Below are 10,326 nucleotides of genomic sequence, written 5' to 3'. Positions count from 1 at the left end.
TAGCAGCTAATCCGCATGCACAATTATTCGGATGTATTGCATGATACATTTCAAAGTTTCTGAATTTAATGTGAGTTTGCTTGCTAAAATGGGTCTCAGACACTCCATAGCACAATTTTTAAGAATTTTGTTATATTTATTTATTTTTTGGTACTGGTAAACTCATTTCGTTTTGTAAGCTTTCTAAAACATGTTGATGAAATAGCATCACTTGAACAATTGTTCTCTTTTACAACCTGCGAATAAGTTAGTTCATTTGCTGCTGAAACTTTATTTTCAGCCATTGGTTGGCGATTGCGTTTTTTGGGAGGCTTTTGACACATTTGTTTTTTCGTTTTCTTTTGTACCAGTTCTTTGGTCAAGAATCTATTTTAGTTATTTCGCAACTACGCATCCTCTGTAGTTAGCAGGATGAGCCTCACCACAGTTACAACGTTTTTGTTGGTGATGATCAGGTTTTCGACACTCTATGGTGCTTACCAAGGTAGTTGTGAGTATGCCCATAAGATTGACACAATTTGCATTGTGGTAGGAGTTTTGACTGCATTACGGCCTCAATGATAACAACTGAATGTAATATGGTTTTTATTGCATATAAGTATGTTATTTATTAATATTTTCTGTTGCAACGAAAGTAAGAAGAACATATCTAACGGCTCTTTCGTTTTCCACTTTAGTTTGTTATAACTTTGAATCCCTTCTTATGAACGTCTGGTAGAATAGTCTCTAGCTCGTTTGAGTGATGTAAATTTTTAACGATTACCGTAATTGGTCAAGATTGCATATTTAATGGTGAATTCTGTGCAGGCAATGTTTTGGTTAACTTTCTATAATCAATAGAGTCTGATGTATTGATTTTATATGTATTATTATTTAGTTTCTGTGTTTTCGGATATTTGGAAGCGTTCGGACATTTTTCATTATGAGCAAATATTTAGTAAAAATGACTAGGTGGCAACTATTAGATAAAACATTTATCAATTCGATGTAAAAGCTTAACTATAAATAACGCAAATATAATTGGTTCTTGTATTAGATAAAAAAAAGCTTATACTAGGGCAATAACCTTTCAGATTCTCTTTTTCTGGTCAAAGTCCAATAAGAAAAAACGATAATAAGTTGCCTTACATCCGGCGCGACACTTTTAGCAGGTATAATAGCCTATCCACACGATCATCTTACCGCACTTCAAATTCCAGACAATCTCAAAAGCACTTTTTAATTTAAGTGTTGTTAATATTTAAAATTTTGAATTTATTGAATATTAATCTATCACAATTTAATTCTCTTCACTTCACTTAATAACAAATGTTTTTAATCAAAACTGATTTATTTACATAATTTTTTCAAACACGCTTTTCGTAGTTATCACTTGGAGTCATCTTATGTCTAGTTATTTTAGTATTCATAACCCCTGTAGAAAAATCAATTGAGGTAACCGTCAGCTATCAAAATTTTTAAGTCTGACTAATGTGGGAATCTCGGTTTATTTCAACGTCTTTAATTTCGTATTAATATTAAAAAAAAAAAAATAAAATAAACATAGTCTATAAAACAACTGCATGTGAAAAGTGCTGTCTCTTATACACATCTAGATGTGTATAAGAGACAGCTAATGTGGGAATCTCGGTTTATTTCAACGTCTTTAATTTCGTATTAATATTAAAAAAAAAAAAATAAAATAAACATAGTCTATAAAACAACTGCATGTGAAAAGTGTCAAATAAAGATGTTATTGACAACTGTACTATGGTTGGAAATGGTATTACTACAGACAGTTTTAAGACCTTGACAACTCTGCTTACATATTTTTGACAGATTGACTTTAGTTGCAAACCGTAACTAAGCTTCAACTTACGAGAGGCTACTTTAAAGAAGTGAAAAAGACCTATTTTGGGGTGATATATGGTCCAGAAAGTTTCGAAAGGTCAAAAAGAAGAGGCCCACAGCAATATGTGAAAACTGATTAATTTATTTGAGAATATTACATAAAGTCTTATTACCTGCGAATTAGAAAAATAAAAATTTGTCTTTTATTTATAAATAAGGAGATCACAAACCGTTAAATCACCCTGCACTATTATTTCCTACGAAACATTTCTGTTATTCCTAAGGTTTTCATTTTCAGTCAAGATTGTGTTCGAATGCCTCATTTACTGTTTTTTGTCTTTTGCCTTCTATCTTTTACTTCTTTTTGAGACTCTTTTACGGAGCGGCGTATAATTAAATCCATTCATTAGATAGTATTACGTTTAGTGTGCGCTTTGGCGCTGGGCATGCCTCAATTCTATCTTGGCCCAATTCACAAAAGCTTGCCGCGTCGCATGCATAATTACTGTTTAATTTTCGTTATTGACTTGTTTTTCAATTTTTGCATTTGCCAGTTGGCTTATCATTACTCTTTGTTAATTAAGTATGGAGGATTATGAGATTATTTCAAAATATGTGAATGTGATTATAAAAAGTTTTATGAATTTATTTGTAGCTTAGCTAAATTCGGATACGTTGTCAAGTATTTCATGAAAGTATTGACTGGGCATAATAACTGATGTGAGGTATATGTCACCTGAAATGCAAAATAGCGTAACAACATTTTCGGAAATTTAAAGTGGCATGAATGAAACACGAAACAAAATAGAACATGAGTGAAAAAAATATAATATTGGTTAAAACTGGCTTTTATCTGAGGGCCGAACCTGAAAATGTTGGATATATGTAATATTATGAATGCAATTTGAAGTAATGAATCATAATCAATAAGACAATCAAATTGGAATTTTTTGATGATATGTTATTTTGCATTTCTAGTGACGATAAGGGTTTAGCTGAGCTTGCAGCGGTATTATTTCTTTGAATCGTTGCGGTATTAAAGCTGATCGCAAAGTTGAGAGTAAAATTTGATAAGCTGCATATGAGTACTGGGCACAAAAAAGAGAAAGAGAGGAAAATATAATCTTTTCTTGTTTGTCTTGCAATACGCAGCGGTTCCGTTATGACTCTCATATGAGAAACAAATATATGAGTATACCATATGTAGGAGAGGGAAGCAAACGAATGAAGAGCAAAGTGCAGTTCGTTGATAGTGCGTTGATGGTGCGAGTACTGGCAATGAGCAAATATTTGTTCTTGCCGTTAATATTTAAAAAAAAACATAACTTAATTTAATGATTGAGGAAAGTGCCTTTAGCACTTGTGCAAATTATGAGAAACAAAGATATGAGTAGATAGAAAGGAGAACTGTATGTTCTTGGGCGTGATAGTTCTGATATACATGGTAGTACGACTATATATATTTCCTTACTGGAGTTATGTCTAAAGACTTTATTTACATTTTTTAAATTCTGTTAATAATATATATACATATTTACATGTTCCCAGCACCCATAAAGTAGTTGTACCCAATGTTAAAAATTAACTAAAACTCGTCCAACACACCCAAATCATCAAAGCGCTTTAGTGCATACTTTAGCAGGGCTTGTACATTATCTTGAGCAAATAGTTTTTGGTACTTTAGACGGACTTTCTCCTCATTTATCATAGTTTCCATACTGTTATCTCCGGATAGCTCCTTTGGCATAGTAATTAAGGGCAGAAAACCGAACAAAGCGAAAAGACCATACAATTCACGAGCACGCAATTCGTACTTTAGATCATCTAAAGTCGGTATATTTTCGTAATGAAGGTATTCCAACGTCTCCTTGAATGTTTTATAATACACATTTATAAGATCGTCTCGTCGATCCTTTAGCACATTAAGACGTACACTAGTGTTGAGAAAGAAGTTGAGATCGCAGCCAGGGCTGCCACAGAAACTCAGTTGGAAATCCACCTGAAAGTTCATAAAACATAAATGTATTAATGGAATGAAAAGAAAAAGTTCTGAATTTCACTGGAACTTACAAAAATAGCGCGTGTTGGTTTATCAGGTTGCTTGGGATCATCATAGGCGTACATAATATTTAAAACAGTAAGATCACCATGATTCATCACAACGAAACGATCGCCTTCACGACGATCTGATAAGTGCGCACATATGATCTTGAAATTATCATTGAAACGGTGTAATTTCTGTGCGATCTTTTCAAAACCTGGCCAACCGGCTGCATTGTTAGCCAGGTACTTCAGCATAACGCCGAACATTTGCTTAAATAAATCAGACTTCACTATAGACTTCTCGCACAGCATACCGTCAACCAAGCGCTTGGTGATGTCAGGATCCTATAAATGATATGTATATATAAAAAAGATATATAATATATATATACATGGTTTGTCAAAATTTTTGAAAATTATTTAAATTAAATTGAAAAAAGGTGTTCGATTTTCATATCGTTTTTGAGTATAAACCAAATGACACATGCACAACTCAGTTTAAATTCACATTATCCTTGAAAACCACACTATTTTAGAGCATTTAAATTGTTTTTGTTGCGCAAAGGATATCTTCACCACATTCCTAGCAGCTCTTTTCTGAATAACTCCCGTTATATGCTGACCAATAATGGTAAAAAAATTCTTACTTATTTCTCTTCAATATACTTACTCGCTGGGCTAAAATCATTGAAGTGGCGTGCAGCCGTGCCGTTTGTTGCAAGATCAATTCGCAGTGTGCCCAATCGAGTTGGTCCTGTCGTGGCGCAACCCTAAAACCTTCATTTTTCAAGTCAGTAAAAACAAGGGTGTTAATGGGTGATTTGGTTGCATAATAGCAGCTGGGCAGAATAGAAGAAATCATAATTGAAAATACCCGAAAAAATTTAAAATCATTTTAAAACATTCAATTGTTTTCCAAAAAATAAATGAGAAATGTTCCACAATTTTATTGGGTATACTAACGTGGCACTGAATTTCGGACACGGCACAAGTACTTGCAGCCGTGGCATTACATCCAAAAAGGTAATTTTTTCCTTAAGAAAAACACCTACATCTTCAAAGAAACTGGTGTCTTTCGGAATCGGTATAGATTTGACAATTAACGACCGTTGTTCTTGTACTGGCGGCTCATCAGCTTCAACTAGACGCTCATAGGCGACCGCGATGCGATAGATGCGTGAGCAGTAATTATCACCGGGGTTGGTGGCCCATTCGAAAGTTATTTCACTAACTGTCACCTGGATTGCACGCAAACCTTCCTCGAGCGCGGCCACGAAGAAGTTCTCGTTCAAATAATCGGGCACAACTATATTGTTCGGATTTTTGATAACCATTTTTATAGTTTCTTTTGTTTATCGAAAATTAACTTTTTTTTATTTTTTTATTTGTAGCAGCTTTTAGCTCCGAGCTAATCATCCAAAATAGAATGTTCTGTGCAGTTCACTAAACTAAAATTTGCTCAGTGAAATGATGCGCTTTTATAGACAAGCAAATTCACACTCGAAATTCAGCTATAAAAGGGCAGTGATAACAGGGCCCTTTCATTAAAGGAAATACTTCTCATTTCTCATAGATTGAGCGTGAGTGCTGATTAATGAGCGATTGAGCGTTCGACTCGATCATTTCAGTTTAGTAGAGATTGGCTATAATTGCACTTGTTTGCTTTGCGGGGGTTAAGTTAGTGCAGCTTTTGTTTATTTATTAATATTGACCAATGTTATAACACACTTTGGCAAAAATATTAGGTATGCTCATGTCGTCGCTTCCCACTATTTGCATTTGTTTACTTGTTTGATAATCACTAATGTTTTCATTTTTGCCGATATACTGACAGCTTAGACTAGTTGAGTGAACCCCATATGTGCATTCATATTCCAACGGTTTCAGATCTTTAGGTTCAGTAAATAAATTCTATTTGCTAACATTAACTGACGAGGTTATAGGAAGACCGGACTTTTTTCGCCTTCTAATTACCCAAACAAATGAGTTTTTAGTAGTGGTATTAATTACGTCTTCATTACCAACTGTCAGCAGCTATAAAGGCATTCACAGTTGCATTTATTACACCAAAGAGAGTGTAGAAAGATCTCTGTTTGGATTTTGACTGATCAGTATGTATGAAAGCTATGTAGTCGCCTATAGTGGTCAGATATCCCTTGTTCCGGCAAATGAGCCTCTTTGGCAGGAAAGGGCAAAATGTTCTCCAAAAGTTTTAAATTTCCTTAAAAAAGAGAAAAGTATAATATATTGGGAGAAATAAATATATCGACCTGATTAATGTCACGATAAATCTTTAATAATCAAAAGAACAAAGTCTACGCAAAAACTACCAGAGACACAAAAATGTTATGCCAAGCGTTTAACGTGGTCACCACGGTTAACACCACAACTTCGTTTCTGAGAAGTGCTAAATAATATGTCCCCATCGAAAATTTGTTTAGATTACATTTAACCTCTTCACTAAAATAGGCCGTTCTCATTGTGTTGGAAAGATAATAAAACAGATGCTTTTGCCATTCAAGAATTCACATCGCTAAATATTTAATGAAAGAAAACATTGTTACATAATATTTTGTTATAAAAGCCGTTTACACTGTGTAATAGAATAATAGTTACCATATACACACGTACATCATAAAAGTTACACTCCGGAAAGCACTTGCTTTTAATGAGAGAAGTACTTATCACTAAAAGTAGAAAAATTCTCAGTTTTACTGCCAGTAGATAATAGTTTACATTCTTAAGACGCTGATTAACAATTACACGTGATAAGTGACCTAATGTGTAGCTGTAAGCGTGCCCACTCATTATGAGTAGTATTTAATTATTATCGTTTGGAGAGTATTGTAATTGAAACCTGCTATTTGATGTTGTTGAAATATATTCAAATGACTTAAGTTTTTAATAAAATTAATTGGTAAATATTGTCATTTGATATTAATCAGATTAAATTTGGTTTATTTTAAATAAGTTTCAGGTTTTCAGTTCTTTTGTAATTCTGTCGAAAAACGTGAAAGATATTTGTTTACATTTTTTCACTACTTTTATCGATTTGGTGATAAAGATTAATAATAATAATACCGTAATTTTATTTTTTGTAAGCCAAACTCCAAATCAGTACACAACTACTCAATATCGTATACAAGCCTCTATCGAGTGTATTGTGTGAAATATTAAAACCCACCGTCAACAAACTGATTAAACCTTATCAGTGTGCTTTTAAACCTGGCAAATCCACAACTGACCAGGTATTCACGAGGTTTCAGACAAAGCAAATTCGAGCTTCAGAACTGAACAGAGAAGGTATCATCTTCTATAAGAGTGTACAGCTGTTGGCGAACGCCGATGATATTGATACCAATATCCTTAACAACTCTGTAAAAGAGGGCAAGAGAAAATATTTAATGTCATCAAATAAATTGTCGTCTCTTTCGCCACTAGGCGCCCACGTCATTGTAGAAAGTCATAACTTTGAAGTCGTAGGTACTTTCGTCTATCTTGGAACCAGTATAAAAACCACCCACAATGGCAGCCTGGAAATCTAGCGCAGAATAACTCTTGCCAACAGGTGCCATTTTGGACTAAGTAGGTAATTGAGTCCTCTCTCGACGAACCAAAACAAAACTCTATAAATCACTCATAATTCGCGTCGTGCTATATGGTGCAGAGGCATGGACGATGACAACAATTGATGAGTCGACGTTACGAGTTTTTGAGATAAAGGTTTTGCAGAAGATTTATGGTCCTCTACGCATTGGCCACAGCGAATACCGCATTCGATGGAACCAACTCATCGTTATACAATGTCGAATGTCGGGAAGCAGAGGAAGAAGAAGACTTCCACTCCGTTGGAAAGACGAGGAAGAGAAGGAATCTCCAAAACGGCGCCACATTGGGGAAAAAAAAACGACTGACGCGCTGTTGTTAACTCGGCTATAAGCGCGTAAGTGGTTTCTGCGCCAGCAAAGAAGAAGAAGACTTGCAAATTTCATCGATAAAGGAATTTTATGAGTATTTATTCAAAAATTTAGTGGAAAGCTTTGAGTATGGAAAATGGAACCGGAGGTTTCAGATCCCAGAAAACTCATAATCAAATTTCAACTCGCTTCTGCAGTGCTGGATTCTACTAAGACAGTCCACAGGTGCTTTAAATACACTGGTTGCCAGATCGCGCTAATTTTACCTGCCTTAAATATAAGGAGGAGATTTAAATGAAGAATATCCGATACTTTCTGTACAGAGTGTATACTTACGCTCTATCGTTCAGTCTTTATCGAGACAGCAATGAAAAATATTACACATGGCCATGTTGTTCAGATAAATGTGCGCTGAACGAAATTTGTTTATCATTGTGAATGCTATGTGGTATTAAAGTGATTGTTTATAATTTATATAGGGAGCCCAAACACAGTAACTGATAAATTGTAAGAGAAATGGAATTCTCTCAAAAGTTTTTGTTTTATTCGTGCTCAAGTAAGTTCTACGAGGAATGAAGAATTCGCTCTAAAACTGTTGCAGCTTCTTCGTGTTTATTGGCATATGAAGTGTAGTTGAAAACTGCATTTGAGACAAGCCTACGATTGTGGCCTATAACACGGTATAACACGGTAGTTGACGCAGGTCGTGGCATCCCGCTTTTTATGGATTGGGCAGAACATACTTAAATAATACGGCTAAATCGGTGTCGTCATCCTTCCTTAAAAACTTCTCAATAATTAATTGGCAATTTGAATACATATACTTTCTCTCACCACTGCACTTAACTTCGTGAACATTTGCCACAGAAAGTCGCTTTCACGTCCTTCCCCCCGCTGTAAAGTCAAAAAGCCGTAAACTCCTTTGGGACATATTCATATTATGTTCGCTGTTTTTTGGCCTTGAATTTAGCTGTTATTGTGTATTGCTATTGTTTTTGTAATTCGCAATATGTATTGTGCAGACCTCGTTGCCTACGCATGCTATTGCTCAGGCTTCAGCAGAAATTGCTGTACTAATTGTGCGCGCGAACTCAAGGCACAAGCATGTATATATATGTGAGTATATACATACACATACATATGTAAATATATTTACAAGCTTACAAAAATATCTATGATTTCATATGTGTATGTTTGGCTAAAACGCTTAACCCGAATTTGACGGGTCCCCACTGCCGCCCGGCGTTTCTTTTTAACTAAACACAAATTGAATATTTATTGTTGTTGTTTTAGCAACATGTTTTACATTACTTTCGGCATGTTTGTTTTTGGGATTTTTCATTTAATATTTAAAATTTTGTTATTTGTCTTTTGCTGCCTTTGTTCACTTCAGCACTCTCCGCTCCACTCACGCTCTCATTTCGTGCGCTTTCTAGGTATTGAGGCAAAGGAGAAATTTGGGGTTATTTTCGAATATAAGTAGCATTGTATGTGTTAAGGAGAGTGTGCGTTTGATTTCCTATAACTTCTTCTGTGCTCTTTGTTTTTATTGGCGCATCGCAGTAAGTATTCAGTGTCAAAGTTATCGCAGCTGTTTATTTAGGTTTCGGGAAAGCTCTGCGCTGTGCCACTGCCCTTCCGTTCTTACCTCACTTTTCAGCTTTTCCACTACCCCGTGTATTCAGCTTTTACTCGGCTCAATATTGTTTACAAACAATTTGTGGAATTTTATTTATTGTGTTCTTTAGTATTTGTGTTTCACTTGTTTTACATACGAAAAGTGATTTCACTTCATTACAACTAATGAAGGTCTTACGCCAATCCTTCCGTCTTTAAAACAAATTTTCCCTCGTGTTTGCTTCGACACTGTGTGGGGATATAATTGGTGGAATTTAAAACGAAATAGAAATAAAAATTAAATATAAAAGTTTAAAAGTGATTTTAGAGTATTTTCGATTCTTTTTTACTCCTTCTCTCTTAAGCATTCTTTTATATCATATTAAGAGTTTAACTTGTTTGAATAAAAATTACTACAGAACCTACATTTTGAACCGCAGTTGATGACAATAAATATAAAATAATTTTTTTAATATGGAACTATAAGGTACGTTCCAACAAAAAATAAAAAAAAAAACAAAAAACAGAACAAATCGTTTTTTCGGCAACTTCAATTTATTTTATTTAAAATAGTCTTCTTGTGCTTCAATACAACTCTTTCCACGGTCCAAAGTACGTCGAACGAGTGTTTTTGGCTTCCAGTATGCTCTGCAACCCTTTTGAATGGCCTTGAAGACTTACAACGCTTTCCTTTCATGGATAAATGCATTTATCCGAAAGGAAAGAAGTTTCACGGTGCCATATCAAATGCATAAGAGTAATTAATGGTTAAAATGTGATTTTTGGTCAAATAATTGTCCTTCGAATGTTGGATTCTGAGCAATTTTTGGTCGTCAGTCAATTTATGCGGAATAAACCCTTCGTAAGCCCAAATGTTCGGTCAAAATATGATAATGTTTTGGAGATGTCCAACTCCATT

At 34.7% G+C, this 10,326-nt stretch overlaps 1 protein-coding gene across 1 annotated transcript; it reads right to left on the bottom strand.

Annotated features, from left to right (window-relative positions):
* Positions 1–3,288: 3,288 nt before the first annotated feature.
* LOC108975797 lies at positions 3,289–5,341 on the bottom strand. Its single transcript, XM_018944524.1, has 4 exons — positions 4,837–5,341; positions 4,544–4,712; positions 3,901–4,218; positions 3,289–3,829 (listed from the first exon to the last, which is right to left on the bottom strand). Exons 1-4 carry the CDS (start codon positions 5,205–5,207, stop codon positions 3,416–3,418), a joined length of 1,272 nt encoding a protein of 423 aa, XP_018800069.1. The 5' UTR covers positions 5,208–5,341; the 3' UTR covers positions 3,289–3,415.
* Between the last annotated feature and the right edge of the window lie 4,985 nt (positions 5,342–10,326).

Source organism: Bactrocera latifrons, unplaced genomic scaffold (genome assembly GCF_001853355.1).
Source record: "Bactrocera latifrons isolate USDA-ARS-PBARC rearing strain unplaced genomic scaffold, ASM185335v1 scaffold_7, whole genome shotgun sequence".
NCBI lineage: Eukaryota > Metazoa > Arthropoda > Insecta > Diptera > Tephritidae > Bactrocera > Bactrocera latifrons.
This window is presented reverse-complemented; position numbering and strand designations above follow the sequence as displayed.

Coding starts and splice junctions, on each gene's coding strand:
- LOC108975797 (XM_018944524.1), bottom strand. CDS start 5,207: ATGGTTATCAAAAATCCGAACAATATAGTTGTGCCCGATTATTTGAAC. Junction 4,713..4,836: donor TGTCCGAAATTCAGTGCCAC/GTTAGTATACCC, acceptor TATTCTGCCCAG/CTGCTATTATGCAACCAAAT. Junction 4,219..4,543: donor CAATGATTTTAGCCCAGCGA/GTAAGTATATTG, acceptor TATCATTTATAG/GATCCTGACATCACCAAGCG.